At 41.4% G+C, this 16148-nt stretch overlaps 1 protein-coding gene and 2 long non-coding RNA genes across 4 annotated transcripts; 1 reads left to right on the forward strand and 2 right to left on the reverse strand.

Annotated features, from left to right (window-relative positions):
- Positions 1-1765: 1765 nt before the first annotated feature.
- LOC116221124 lies at positions 1766-8769 on the forward strand. The gene is made up of 2 exons (XR_004164032.2): positions 1766-1839; positions 8697-8769. It is a non-coding gene; the product is annotated as an uncharacterized LOC116221124 (long non-coding RNA).
- LOC116221122 (arrestin domain-containing protein 3-like) lies at positions 2218-12067 on the reverse strand. Its single transcript, XM_031570851.2, has 7 exons — positions 11256-12067; positions 11080-11146; positions 10853-11000; positions 10466-10568; positions 9845-10110; positions 9349-9745; positions 2218-2607 (listed from the first exon to the last, which is right to left on the reverse strand). Exons 1-7 carry the CDS (start codon positions 11569-11571, stop codon positions 2375-2377), a joined length of 1530 nt encoding a protein of 509 aa, XP_031426711.1. The 5' UTR covers positions 11572-12067; the 3' UTR covers positions 2218-2374.
- Positions 3166-5361, reverse strand: LOC116221123. Of its 2 annotated transcripts, none has more exons than XR_004164030.1 (4): positions 4346-5361; positions 3927-4234; positions 3560-3662; positions 3166-3207 (listed from the first exon to the last, which is right to left on the reverse strand). It is a non-coding gene; the product is annotated as an uncharacterized LOC116221123 (long non-coding RNA). The 2 variants fall into 2 exon arrangements; XR_004164031.1 differs by having other exon boundaries at positions 3927-4074; positions 4168-5361.
- Positions 12068-16148: the final 4081 nt, after the last annotated feature.

The raw sequence follows: 16148 nt of genomic DNA on the forward strand, positions 1-16148 counted from the left end.
TGTTATGTTCAGATACTGTATGTGGCCTTGTGTTCATGATAACACTGAGCAGATAACATTGAGATGATACATGTCAGGTCATGGTTAGAATACATACCATACATAATAAGATATGAAGATAGGATTTTTTAATAAATGACATAAAAACAAAACACTAAATTCCAATAAAAAATGTCAGGGAGTGTTTAACACTGTTTTGGGGGGTGGGGGGGTTAGCTAATGCCAATTTTTCTTCCAAAGTTTCTGTAATTTTTCTTCCAAAGTAGCTGTATTAATCTCACCGTGTTTCAATGCACTAAACTGTATAAGAAGGCAAGGTATTGTGACTTGATGTGTCAAAAGTACCTGTTTACGACTGATACTGAAACGTATGCTTAGTCAGGCAGTGGGCCAGATGCACATTTCAGACAACTGGAATAGTGGTTGTGATCGGAATAGTGGTTGTGATCAGGTTGTCTTCATCCTGAGTTAGTGGAGTGTGAGTCATTATTGGATCTCTGACTAGGTTTAAACTGTCTTGCTAGCACCCCCCCCCCCCCCCCCCGTTAGGTTTTGAACAGTCCAACATTACAGAGTGGCAAATCATTGATCTTAAGGCAAAAAAAATCTCCATTCGTATACTCAAGAGACATAACATACATGTGCGTATAAGCTTTGCTGACCTAAATGTTTCAATATTCCACAGGAAGAATAACATACAATGTCTTCCTGGCACTTGTTTACTCAGGTAGATTAGTGTTCCTGGCACTTAACAACTCAGGTAGATTAGTTGGTTCTGGTTTCTGGTCCCGCAGGGTTATGTGCTGATAAATGTAAGGAGATCTACACAAAGGCATGAACATCACACTGACACCATCATGACTGGACGATCAGACCCAGAGTAAACACACATGAAATGCTAATGACATTATATACAGTCGGCAGTGTTTTTCTTTTACAATAATGAGAGAAAGAGAGAGAGAGGAAGAGAGAGGCCTTATAGACTAGGGAGTGCAAACCCCCCAAAAAGAGAGCAAAGTTTAACCGCTCACCAAACAAAGACACCTGCTATCAACCTGAGGCGGAGAAGAACTGACAACAACTTTTCTGAATCAGTCTGTATTAAAACATAGACAATTTTTGTTTAAAGTAGCACTAAGAAGTTTTTATCCAAAGGTATTGAGTTAACTGGCTAAAAGCCAACAGACTTGCTTTGTAAACACAAACAATAACAAAGCTGGCACTTATAAAAGCTAGCTAGCTTGCTAACTGATGTTTTGCCGATACATTTGGTAACAACATGCTGTAAGCATTTTTAGAGCCCGGAGCACAACACATAGCCCAACACATGTGTATGAATAGCCCGGCTATCGCGGCTAATGGGAACGACAAGTGTGTTTATGGGTCCTTAAAAAGGCCATATGCCATCTTAAATCATTTTAGGATATTAGAACTACTAGAAAAAAGTGCTACCTTAGATATAAAATATTTCTAACAAACAGTAAAACCAGCATAATGTACCTTTAATGGTAACAACATAACAAAGACTTAATGTTTAAACCTGACCTAGGAAACTCTCCAGCCAATTAGCTTTCAATGTCTTTCGGTCCCACCAAAAACAGGCTCATTATGAACACATAATGACAACCCTAGTCCTAAACCAGACATCTGATGTCAATGAAATATGGCACCTCTCCATGTAACTAATAGGTGAAAAGAGGTGGGAATACGAATGTCTGTGACTATTGTCCCCGAGGAAGAGTCCAAAGAGTACTACATCACCAACGATGTTTAACAGAGCAAAAATGAACATACATATAACAACTTACAAAAGGAGCTTCACAAAATCAAGCCTGTAAGGTTTGAGTGAGGCTTGGTTCATCCCTTTCTGTAAATGGTAGTGTAACATTAAATCCATATAGAGGAAAAAAAGAAGAAAGAAATGACGTAAAGCTAACATTGAGGTAAAATAAGTTATAAGGCCTCCAGTTATGTCCCTGGTTTACACAAAGGCATCTAAACGCGTTTTATTTTTTCATCAAGCCCAGAGCAATCTTGAGGTGATCATCTTTAGATAAGAATCAGCAGATCATAACCTAGCTTTCTCATGCAATGAAAGTACAGACACAGAAGGAGATTATGTCTGTTTCAGGAAGACAGGAGTAACTGTTTGGATAACTTATTTCATATGCAATCAATAACTCCTCCAGAAACTAGGAAATACCTGCAAACTGGGCCCTCAGCTACCTGGTGTCAACTAATATAACATGACCTCTTCTACTCTGTAAAATGTTTGTCTACTTCCTCCTTGACTGAAACCATTTAGAAGACAGTAGCCTTACTGTCAGCAGACCGAACATTTACTTAGGTGGAGGAGCCTCGAACTGAGGGGGTTCTAGTTGTGGTGAGGGGCTGGGTACTGATTAGGATCCGTGCCCTGTGGCTGATATGGGTACTGACCTGGATTCTGGGCAGGGTATGGGGCGACATATTGGTTTGTGTACGGACCTGGTTGTTGATTCGGGTACGGACCTGGTTGTTGATTCGGGTATGGACCTGGTTGTTGATTTGGGTACGGACCTGGTTGTTGATTCGGGTATGGACCTGGTTGTTGATTTGGGTACGGACCTGGTTGTTGAGTGGGTATGGACCCTGGGTTGTTGATTCGGGTACGGACCCTGGTTGTTGATTCGGATATGGACCTGGTTGTTGATTCGGGTACGGACCTGGGTAGGGGCTTGGGTTCTGGTTCTGCAGTGGGACTGCTGTGGCTGGCCTATTTGCATCAAAAGGAATACTGCACAGTGAAATAGGGAATTTGATCTCCAGGTCTGTACTGCGGGAAATCTTCAGAGCCACCTGTAATAAGAGAAATGAAATAAGGGACAACAACATCTCTACAACAACTTGTATAACTGATGACTCCCTATGCTGTGCTCAGCTCTTGTGTTGATGCTTTACCATCACATAGTACTGAACATCGATGATTTGGCAGTTAGCGATGGTTAAGGTAGCATTCTTCAGGAATGGGCACATGAGCTCACTGTGGACATCTGTAGTGTGGGGACCAATGCTTTGACCGTCTCTGCATTTGCACAACGCTCGATAAATATTTTCTCTTTTGCTTCCAGAAGTGTAAAATATCTCTTCCTTGACTAGTTTAGCGTAAGGCGTGACTGTGCGACTTGGAGGCATTTCCGATTTCCACAATAATTTTCACAGTCTCTCCTGGAAAAAACAAAACCAACAAAAAGAGAAGAAATTTAGCCGTTGATGTTGATACTCAAAAGTAATAACTCATGCTACATTTATATGCATTCTATGTAGTTCATGTGGTGGTTGATCACACAAGTTAAATACACTGCTGCAACAAGCCACGCAGTACAGATCACAGAGTGGCCCAATCCTTTCAAGGTATATTTGTTCCTTAATCAGTGTTCTCCCTCTTTCATTTTCTCTCCTTTCCTGCCAGAACAAGTGCATGAGTGGCTGGCAGTTATGGGAGTGGCAAGGGATTAGTTGTGTCAATGTAATTATTTTATGACAAAAAACCGGTCCTCTCCTCGTGAGTGTACATTACCTGGGCTGTACCCCTTCCGCTCCAGCTGTGCGTTTAAGGACACGGGTCCACTGGTGCACCACAGGCAGCACAGAGTCTTGGCGTTGGCCCCTGTAAGAGGCACCTGCCAGCACAAGATTCATTATTTTTCATTTAATACATTATTCACGCCCTGTACAAAGCCAATAACATAGATTTGCTGGTAAGTTGATTCGAAAATAAAACACAAGTGCTTTATCGCTCTGTGTGTGTGTGTGTGTGTGTGTGTGTGCATCTGACAAAAAGAAGAACAACAGAATTACATTTTCAATGGGTTTAAATTAGATTGAAATACTTCGCTTCCTGTTTATACTTTTTCTGACTCTTAACATCTTGGAAGATCCCTCACCCGAAGATGTGGATGGTTGGCATCCGTGCGGCTGGCAAACTGGATATCCGTATCAAATTCTTTAGCCAAGTGCAAAGGTCGGTTTATGGCCACAACCATGGAATACACAATTTTCCCATACGTTCCTTTAAACGACGAAGGGAAGTCACTGTTTGAAGGGAAAGACAGATGTTACCACATTTTTAATTCCGGCAGAATGGCAGGACATCTTATTTAAAAGAAATGACATAGCATAGCCTACCCATGTGGAAGCTGGATTGTAAACGGATATACATGCTTCCCGGGAGGTACAATTGTGTGACCGTTTGCTGTAGACAAGCAACATTGAGGTAAAGTTACCAGAGGGCAGAATGACTGACATCATGATCAAGTGTGAAACTCAATTAAATTCAAAAGGTTCACATTGTTGCATAACCTACCATCGTTAGTTTGCATCACAATGTGGGAGAGATTGAAGAAATGTAATTCGGCGGAGTATGTTCTCCTTCTCCTATTTGCACCTCCGGCTCTCCTTCTTCCTCTTCTTCCATGTCCCGTTGATGTAGGACCCTGTCGTTGTTCATGCCATAACACGTTAGCTTTGCCTTTCAGCGACATCATTATGGACTGAATCTTTGCTTCTTTACTGAGCTCAAAGGACACTTGGCCTGACACGACATCGCCACCCGAAAATGTAACTTTCGGATTTAAAGCGTTGAAATTTATCGTGAAGTTTTTAAAAGTCTCCTCGAACATCTTGAGCAGAGACTGAACGCCTTTCAACGAATTCCTAAATATGTATTTAATCCCAATCCGGTTTTTTTTAAACAAATGTAACGTGATCCTCATGACATTTAAAGCCGACTTTGATTTGAAAAGAACAAAAATTATCGGATGTTGTTAATATGGTGTTCTCCGCAATGCGCCTGCGCATTTACCTTTGGAATGCCGCGCCAACCATACCCATTGGTTATGGTAGTAGCCAGTAAATTAAGGTCTAGTTGTCTCGTCTAGTTGGCAGATGGACAAGGTAGGGTGTGGTGGTCATCTAAAACCCACTGAAATGAAGATTCTGTGGAACTAACGTTGGTCTTTGTGTATACCGTAATTGTTTATGGACAAAATACCACCCATTCCTGGCATAATCCCACCCATTCCTGGCATTCCCCCAAAACAGGAATCATCCCATCAGGCTACTTTCGTCATGGAATGAGATGAGGATGAATGAAGACAGGGTACATGAGCTTGTACAATAGTGTGCTCTGATTGGTTCTGATGAGGTTATAACGGACTGGTGGAATAAATACAAACAGACTCGAATTGTAGGCTACCAACGTTACACATGGCCTTCGCTGAGTTGTATCCTTGGACATGTAGGCTATATGTTAAATGAAACTTAAATGTTAAATGTCAAATGCCAAACTATAGGACTACGCCTCAAGAAAATAGTTACTGTACGGGAAATGTTGCTTTTATTAGTCAAAGTCAAAGTAGCTTTATTGTCAATTTCTTTACATGTCAAGACATACAAAGGAATCGATAGGACGTTTCCCACTCTCCCACGGTGAAACATATAAAAGTGCAGGCACAACAAATAAGACAAGACATTTCCTAATACTAAGTAAACATAAAGATTCACGTACAGTGGTTATAAATACTATATATATAAATACTATAAATACGTAATACAATTTTAAACGTAATACAAGTGATAAAAGTATAGAGTCCTGAGTGATTTTTTAGGGGGAGGAGAGAGAATTTAGCTTCCTGACAGCTTGGTGTATGAAGCCATTTCTGAGACTGGTGGTGCTGCAAACAGAGGCTCCTATACCTTCTTCCAGAGGGTAGGAGGCTGAACAGACTGTGTGCGGGGTGGCTGGTGTCATTCACAATCGAGGTAGCTTTCCGGGTGAGGCGGGTGGTGTATATGTCTTGCAAGGAAGGGAGTGGGGCACCAATAATCTTACCAGCTGTGTTCACTATGCGTTGCAGTGCTTTCTTGCTGTGTTCAGTGCAGCAACTGCCCCACACAGTGATGCAGCTGGTCAGGATGCTTTCAATGGTGCCCCGATAGAATGTGTTCAGGATGGGTATGGGAGCTTTCGCTCTCTTGAGCTTGCGGAGGAAGTAGAGGCGCCGCTGGGCTTTCTTTGCCAGTGATGCAGAGTTGGTTGCCCAAGAGAGGTCCTCACTGATGTGCACCCCCAGGAATTTGGTGCTATCCAAGGCAAAATGGGGTGAGCTTGATTAAAGGTACAGTGTTATGGAGAGGGCCTTTAGTGGACCATAACACTGTTATGGAGAGGGCCTTTCGTGTTGCCATGGTAACTGGATTGCACTGGTAACTGCACTATTGGTTATCTTACACACTTGGAAAGGGAGGGGTGACGGAGGGGTATTCAGTTGGTTGCAATCTGCAACCTCACCACTAGATGCCACTAAGTCCTACACAATGCACCTTTAAAGCATGTTCTTTCTTGGAGGGATTTCCCCTCTGATTAATAATAATGTATGTAAGATCCACCCTTCATTGACCCTAGGTGGCACTGTTTGAATGGAGAGGACCTTTTTTCTTTATGACTTCCTGGTGGTAATAACACCTTTATTGTACCTGTGTAACTGAAGACTCATGTCCATTTCCGGCAGTGTTAACTCTCTCCCATTTGGAAGAGTACCAATAATGGATACATGATAAGGGAGAACGCTGATAAGTCCATGGCTATTAGAACTCTAGACCGTCCTTTGGTTTGCTCAGGTCACCATTGGAAACACAGTTGTGACAATTTCACAGGAAAATGACGGTAGGATTGATATTGACCCACTTACAATAGGTGTGGTATCAGATATGTTCAAAAACACTAAACACTTTTAGGAATACATGAATACACCCCCCCCCCCCCATTTACAGTTCACGCTGGAACATGGAACTTTCAGCATTTGTTTTTAACTTAATTAATCAAAATCCATTTTATTTCAACTCATTGAAATAATGAATACAGTAAAACTTACTTCCACACAAACACATACATGCTGGAGTGTTGTGTTATGTTCAGATATGTGGCCTTGGGTTCATGATAACATTGAGCAGATAACATTGAGATGATACATGTCAGGTCATGGTTAGAATACATACCATACATAATAAGATATGAAGATAGGACATGAAAAGAAAACACTAAATTCCAATAAAAAAAAAAGACATTTCAGGGGGTCTATATAACTGTTTGGGGAGGAATTGTTTCTGTAATTTTTCTTCCAAAGTAGCTGTATTCATCTTACCATGTTTCAATGCATTAAGGTTAAACTGTATAAGAAGGCAAGGTATTGTGACTTGATGTGTCAAAAGCACCTGTTTACGACTGATACTGAAACGTATGCTTAGTCAGGCAGTGGGCCAGATGCACATTTCAGACAACTGGAATAGTGGTTGTGATCGGAATAGTGGTTGTGATCAGGTTGTCTTCATCCTGAGTTAGCGGAGTGTGAGTCATTATTGGATCTCTGACTAGGTTAAACACAGTGTATGTGGCTAGCACCCCCCCAACATTACAGACAGTGCAAATCATTTGATTTTAAGGCAAAAAAATCTCCATTCGTATACTCAAGAGACATAACATACATGTGCGTATAAGCTATGCTGACCTAAATGTTTCAATATTCCACAGGAAGAATAACATACAATGTCTTCCTGGCACTTATTTACTCAGGTAGATTAGTTCGTTCTGGTTTCTGGTCCCGCAGGGTTATGTGCTGATAAATGTAAGGAGATCTACACATTGGCATGATCATCACACTGACACCATCATGACTGGACGATCAGACCCAGAGCAAACACACATGAAATGCTAACACATTATATACAGTCGGCAGTGTTTTTCTTTTACAATAATGAGAGAGAGAGAGAGAGAGAGAGAGAGAGAGAGAGAGAGAGAGAGAGAGAGAGAGAGAGAGAGAGAGAGGCCTTATAGACTAGGGAGTGCAAACCCCCCAAAAAGAGAGCAAAGTTTAACCGCTCACCAAACAAAGACACCTGCTATCAACCTGAGGCGGAGAAGAACTGACAACAACTTTTCTGAATCAGTCTGTATTAAAACATAGACCATTTTTGTTTAAAGTAGCACTAAGAAGTTTTCATCCAAAGGTAGTGAGTTAACTGGCTAAAAGTCAACAGACTTGCTTTGTAAACACAAACAATAACACAGTTGGCACTTATAAAAGCTAGCTAGCTTGATAACTGATGTGTTTTGCCGATACATTTGGTAACAACATGCTGTTAAGCATTTTTAGAGCCCGGATCACAACACATAGCCCAACACATGTGTATGACTAGCCCGGCTATCGCGGCTAATTGGAACGACAAGTGTGTTTATGGGTCCTTAACAAGGTCATATGCCATCTAAATGAATTTTAGGATATTAGAACTACTAGAAATAATTGCTTCCTAAGATATAAAATATATCTAACAAACAGTAAAACCAGCATAATGTACCTTTAATGGTAACAACATAACAAAGACTTAATATTTAAACCTGATCTAGGAAACTCTCCAGCCAATTAGCTTTCAATGTCTTTCGGTCCCACCAAAAACAGGCTCATTATGAACACATAATGACAACCCTAGTCCTAAACCAGACATCTGATGTCAATGACAATATGGCACCTCTCCATGTAACTAATAGGTGAAAAGAGGTGGGAATACGAATGTCTGTGACTATTGTCCCCGAGGAAGAGTCCAAAGAGTACTACATCACCAACGATGTTCAACAGAGCAAGAATGAACAAGCCTGTAAGGTTTGAGTGAGGCTTGGTTCATCCCTTTCGGTAAATGGTAGTGTAACATTAAATCCATATAGAGGAAAAAAAAGAAGAAAGAAATGACGTAAAGCTAACATTGAGGTAAGAATAAGTTATAAGGCCTCCAGTTATGTCCCTGGTTTACACAAAGGCATCTAAACGCGTTTTATATTTTCATCAAGCCCAGAGCAACCTTGAGGTGATCATCTTTAGATAAGAATCAGCAGATCATAACCTAGCTTTCTCATGCAATGAAAGTACAGACACAGAAGGAGATTATGTCTGTTTCAGGAAGACAGGAGTAACTGTTTGGATAACCTATTTCATATGCAATCAATAACTCCTCCAGAAACTAGGAAATACCTGCAAACCTGGGCCCTCAGCTACCTGGTGTCAACTAATATAACATGACCTCTTCTACTCTGTAAAATGTTTGTCTACTTCCTCCTTGACTGAAACCATTTAGAAGACAGTAGCCTTACTGTCAGCAGACCGAACATTTACTTAGGTGGAGGAGCCTCGAACTGAGGGGGGTTCTAGTTGTGGTGAGGGGCTGGGTACTGATTTGGATCCGGGCCCTGCGGCTGATATGGGTACTGACCTGGATTCTGGGCAGGGTATGGGGCGACATATTGGTTTGGGTACAGACCTGGTTGTTGATTTGGGTACGGACCTGGCTGTTGATTTGGGTACGGACCTGGTTGTTGATTTGGGTACGGACCTGGTTGTTGATTTGGGTACGGACCTGGTTGTTGATTCGGGTATTGACCTGGTTGTTGATTTGGGTACGGACCTGGTTGTTGATTCGGGTACGGACCTGGTTGTTGATTCGGGTACGGACCTGGTTGTTGATTCGGATATGGACCTGGTTGTTGATTCGGATATGGACCTGGCTGTTGATTCGGGTACGGACCTGGGTAGGGGCGTGGGTTCTGGTTCTGCAGTGGGACTGCTGTGGCTGGCCTATTTGCATCAAAAGGAATACTGCACAGTGAAATAGGGAATTTGATCTCCAGGTCTGTACTGCGGGAAATCTTCAGAGCCACCTGTAATAAGAGAAATGAAATAAGGGACACAACATCTCTACAACAACTGTATAACTGATGACTCCCTACGCTGTGCTCAGCTCTTGTGTTGATGCTTACCATCACATAGTACTGAACATCGATGATTTGGCAGTTAGCGATGGTTAAGGTAGCATTCTCAGGAATGGGGCACATGAGCTCACTGTGGACATCTGTAGTGTGGGGACCAATGCTTTGACCGTCTCTGCATTGCACAACGCTCGATAAATATTTTCTCTTTTGCCTTCCAGAAGTGTAAAATATCTCTTCCTTGACTAGTTTAGCGTAAGGCGTGACTGTGCGACTGGAGGCATTTCCGATTTCCACAATAATTTTCACAGTCTCTCCTGGAAAAAACAAAACCAACAAACAAAGAGAAGAAATTTAGCCGTTGATGTTGATACTCAAAAGTAATAACTCATGCTACATTTATATGCATTCTATGTAGTTCATTGTGGTGGTTGATCACACAAGTTAAATACACTGCTGCAACAAGCCACGCAGTACAGATCACAGAGTGGCCCAATCCTTTCAAGGTATATTTGTTCCTTAATCAGTGCTCTCCCTCTTTCATTTTCTCTCCTTTCCTGCCAGAACAAGTGCATGAGTGGCTGGCAGTTATGGGAGTGGCAAGGGATTAGTTGTGTCAATGTAATTATTTTATGACAAAAAACCGGTCCTCTCCTCCTGAGTGTACATTACCTGGGCTGTACCCCTTCCGCTCCAGCTGTGCGTTTAAGGACACGGGTCCACTGGTGCACCACAGGCAGCACAGAGTCTTGGCGTTGGCCCCTGTAAGAGGCACCTGCCAGCACAAGATTCATTATTTTTCATTTAATACATTATTCACGCCCTGTACAAAGCCAATAACATAGATTTGCTGGTAAGTTGATTAGAAAATAAAACACAAGTGCGTTCTCTCTCTCTGTGTGTGTGTGTGTGTGTGTGTGTGTCTCTCTCTGTGTGTGTGTGCATCTGACAAAAATTAGAACAACAGAATTACATTTTCAATGGGTTTAAATTAGATTGAAATACTTCGCTTCCTCTTTATACTTTTTCTGACTCTTAACATCTTGGAAGATCCCTCACCCGAAGATGTGGATGGTTGGCATCCGTGCGGCTGGCAAACTGGATATCTGTATCAAATTCTTTAGCCAAGTGCCAAGGTCGGTTTATGGCCACAACCATGGAATACACAATTTTCCCATACGTTCCTTTAAACGACGAAGGGAAGTCACTGTTTGAAGGGAAAGATTTTCAATTCCGGCAGAATGGCAGGAAATCTTATTTAAAAGAAATGACATAGCATAGCCTACCCATGTGGAAGCTGGAATGTAAACGGATATACATGCTTCCCGGGAGGTACAGTTGTGTGACCGTTTGCTGTAGACAATCAACATTGAGGTTAAGTTACCAGAGGGCAGAATGACTGACATCATGATCAAGTGTGAAACTCAATTAAATTCAGAAGGTTCACATTTGCATAACCTACCATCGTTAGTTTGCATCACAATGTGGGAGAGGCTGAAGAAATTTAATTCGGCGGAGTATGTTCTCCTTCTCCCTTGTGCACCTCCTGCTCTCCTTCTTCCTGTTCTTCCCATTCCCGTTGATGTAGGACCCTGTCGTTGTTCATGCCATAACACGTTAGCTTTGCCTTTCAGCGACATCATTATGGACTGAATCTTTGCTTCTTTACTGAGCTCAAATGACACTTGGCCTGACACGACATCGCCACCCGAAAATGTAACTTTCGGATTTAAAGCGTTGAAATTTATCGTGAAGTTTATAAAAGTCTCCTCGAACATCTTGAGCAGAGACTGAACGCCTTTCAACGAATTCCGAAATATGTATTTAATCCCAATCAGTTTTTAGACAAATGCTAAAGTAACGTGATCCTCATGACATTTAAAGCCGACTTTGACTTGAAAAGAACAAAAACAATCGGATGTTGTTAATATGGTGTTCTCCACTATGCGCCTGCGCATTTACCTTTGGAATGCCGCGCCGACCACACCCATTGGTTATGGTAGTAGCCATAGACATAATATACATGTATACTATGTCTATGGTAGTAGCCAGTAAATGAAGGTCTAGTTGTCTAGTCTAGTTGCCAGCTGGACAAGGTAGGTGTGGTGTTTCATCCAAAACCCACTGAAATGAAGATTCGGTGGAACAAACGTTGGTCTTTGTGCATACCGTAATTGTTTATGGACAAAATCCCACCCATTCCTGGCATTTCCGCAAATCAGGAATCATCCCATCAGGCTACTTTCGTCATGGAATGAGCAGAGAATGAATAAAGACGGGGTACATGATCTTGTACAATAGTGTGCTCTGATTGGTTCTGATGAGGTTATAACTGACTGGTGGAATAATTACAAACATATTCGAATTGGAGGCTACTTACGTTACACATTGCCTTCGCTTAGTCGTATCATTGGCCATGTAGGCTATATGTTAAATGAAATGAAATGTTAAATGTAAAATGCCAAACTATAGGACTACGCCTCAAGAAAATAGTATCTGTACAAGAAATGTTGCTTTAATTGATGAGATTTTGAGCTTTTGGGCCCACTCCTGTAGTCTTTTATTAAGACATACAAAGACACACTTGTGATCCTCTGTCCTCTGTATCTGTCTTTTGTCTTCATACATACGTCATTTGTCTTCTATACATACCCTGGGATATTTCAACCTTCGGTAAGGAATCTTTACAGCTCTGCAGTGAACCATTCATGTGACGAGATTAAGCCATTAAAACATCAATGTGGAAAAGTGTTTAGGAAATGAAAGAATAGAGCAGAAGATGGAAGAATCTCAGATGACAGAACCAACATTTCAGTTCAGTCCATCAGGTGGCGGCATGACAGTAGTGACCGTGGTTACATGGATTCGAATAACTGCCTTAGTCGGACTGAAATCGCATTATCCGTTTCATGTAAGCACCTTAGTCGGATCGTAGTCGGACCGCACATAGTCGGACTAACACCCCTGGATAACTCGATCCGATCCAGTTGATAGTTCGACTATTGCGGCATGTAACGGTGAATTGGATAAGGAACTGGACTTTGCGTCTTTGCGCATGCTTGAGATCCCGCCGCCATCCTCCCTCCCTCCCTGCCAGGTCGTGACCCGGAAGACGAAAGAGACGATACGTTGTCTCAGCTGTTCATACTAATGACACGTTTATTTATGAATATCCTGCAGACTGTCTCACAAGCTTATTCTTGTTGACTATGAACAAACATAACAGAAGAGGTCCGAAGATATGAGTACCTTTACAACCCCTCCTTAAAAACGTATAAGGACGTTCAAATTACGATACTTATGTGGTGCCAGTGTTGACAAAAACGTTGACTGCGACTGTTTGGACAGAGCGCGCTAATTCACCGAACAAATACTTTCATATTAATTTCCCACCACTTGTTAGTCATGTCATCCATTCATATCGATGTGAATCAATCAATACTAATACATCTTTAACTGTGATGTGTTTTTGTTTCATTTCACAACGTATTTACTGTATAATCAACGATAGCAGGTGCCCGCTTGTAAACAGTCCACATTTTATTTGCTTAAAACACACAGCAGTACTGTCAAATCAGAAAGCAAATCAGCTGTTAAAGGGCTGTTACCTGACCAAATACCTTTCAAACTCGGTGATAGTATTCACAACTAATTTGTTCTTCATTCTATCAAATATGATGAAGTGTGGTCCGCGACGGCCACAAGTAAATTATTGCGACATTTCTAACATACAACTCAGAACGAAGAGAACACAGCCAGTAGTAGCCTAATCTAATAAAGAGTTGTCTAATCTATTAACAAGGTCATGGATTGGTGGCTTAAGACAGGAACTATGAAAAGAAAATTAAATGAGAAAGCCTCAAACATAGACAAGGAGAAAGTGATTCAGCCTCATAGGGCATTATCTCGTCGCGGAGTTGCATTCAAAACACTGTGTTTTTCTCCCGCTGAGACAGCAAGATGATAACTAGGCTATATTCTGTGTTGTGTGACGTTGGATAATGACAGCTTTTAATTATGAAAAGTTGACTACTAGGATGGCTGTATTAATGCCAGTGGGCTAGCCTACTGTTGGTAGTGAAATACTGCGGTCAGTATGCGCATCGTTGTGTTTTGTGATGTCTGTCTGAGTGTGTGGTGGGAGTATGAGGCTGTGAGCGAACTAGTTTGTAACATAACCAAGTCACGCATGGAGCAGGGTTCCAGATGCTTTGCCTTGCGCATTGTCATATCTATAACTAGCCTACTGGTACGTACAAAAGGAGAGCCCGCGAAAATCATGTGTGCGCTAACAATTGTCTGGCGCCAGGTCTTGGGTAGGAGGCATGTTGTTCCGGGGATATTTAGTTAAATGGTCCGCGAATTTTTATTGGCTAAGTGGTCCTTGGTCTGAAAAAGTTTGAGAAACACTGCTTTATAGACAATAACGATCATACACTCCCATTGCACTCAAACAACCACACTCAAACGAGGATATATTGTATCAATTAGCCTATTAAGTACTGTATTTATTGATTGCAAAGAGTTCAACGTTACAGCAACATAACTTTGCTCCGGTCGCTAAATCTGATATATCCGTGTGCATCATCGCTCTCCCTCTCTCTCTCTGCCACACCCACCCTGTAACCCACCCTGTAACCCTGTTCACCCTTGTGAAATCAGCTGTCACTCGACTATTACCTGACCAATACCTGTCAAACTCGGTCATAGAAAAATATCATGAATGCATATTTATTACGATGGGGAAACTATAAAATCGGAGTACGGACAACTAATGCCCAGCGTTGACGATGCAGATATAGAGCTGGAAACAGCTAAATGAGCTACAGCCCAAATGCAGTGAGCTTTATCAAGCCCTGGAAAGTTCGGCACATTTGCCCGTTTCCACAGCGTCTGCTGAGCGGTCATTCAGTACAATGGGGCGTCTTAAGACATATCTTACGAAGTACGATGACTGACAAAAGACTGACTGGACTTGCTCTTATGAATATTCACACAGATTTGGAAATCGACAGCGAAGAAGTACTTAAACAATTTGATGCAACTTGCAGAAGGGCAATGCGTTTTGGCTGTAACCCATTATTTGCGCGCGTGTGTGTGTGTGAATGTGCATACGTTTCTCTCGCCTTTTATCTTTCACCTTTGAATAATGTAACTTATAAACACATCGGCCTGGCAGAAACAAACAAACAAACAAACAAACAACCCAAGAGGCAACACGCATTTCTGGACCGATGAACAGACGCAATTCATGCTCAATCAACTGTTGTTGTTATTGGTAGTGGTGAAGAGGTCAAGCGGAAAGGGCTGTATCACCACTAGTTGTAATAAAAACAGCGCCACCTATCGTATCGGATATGACATGCTTTCGGCCAATGATTCGATTTATTCACTGCCATGTACATTGGGATAATAGCACCTACCCTCGAAAGAAAGCATAGTCCGACTAAGCAAAGATTCGAATTATACCATCATGATAATGTCATTTTTTGCCAATGTTTTGGCGCTCTATAAATAAAATTGAATAGAATTTTCTTCAAACTGCCTTAAAATGTCTTCCTGCAAATGTAATGTACCTCATCAGGTAGCCACAGATCGGTGCAATAAGCCATGCAGACACAGTTTCTCGTGTATTACTGGTGCTCTCTCAATTATGTAAATATCCAAAGCAAAATGGGGTGATCTTGATTAAAGCCAAGGCTTTTTTTTTACTATGTTAGGTAGTCTGCCATGCCTGATATTTTTGTATATTTCACCTAACTAAAAACCATGAGGCAAAAGTGGCATTTATGATTATATTCTAGAACACCTCAGCAATAATAAAATGAGAGTAAAAGGAATGTAGTAAAAAACGTTTTTTATTAAAATGAAATCTAAAGACACTAAAATTAAATCTAGTTTTAGAGGTGCCCAGACTTTGTACAAAAACACATTGTTAATATTTTGGAAGTTTTCTTCTTTACTCTGAGCCCTGTAAACATAGGTGTTTGCTCCACATAGGTGAGTTTATCATTCAGAAAGTGTGTGTGGTTTCAATACTCATTTTAAGTAATATACAATGTAACACTTTCCTTCACTTAGACCACTATGCATATTGATGAGAAAGGTGTGAACATTCTGGGACACCTCGGTCAAGAACAATGGCCATGACGTAATGGGCCTGGAATGTCTTTGTTCCTACAGGTTTACTTGACACATCACGATCCAATAGTGATCACTGAATTACCATCTCCTTATCATATGAATAGTTGTCATTTGCTAATGGGAGGGTCGAAACCTCACTCAGAGGCTGAAATTTGCAAGGGATTCGTAATATTGTCCTTACAAAGTGATTATTTATATTTTAGTTTCAAAC

Source organism: Clupea harengus, chromosome 7, assembly GCF_900700415.2.
Source record: "Clupea harengus chromosome 7, Ch_v2.0.2, whole genome shotgun sequence".
Classification (NCBI taxonomy): domain Eukaryota; kingdom Metazoa; phylum Chordata; class Actinopteri; order Clupeiformes; family Clupeidae; genus Clupea; species Clupea harengus.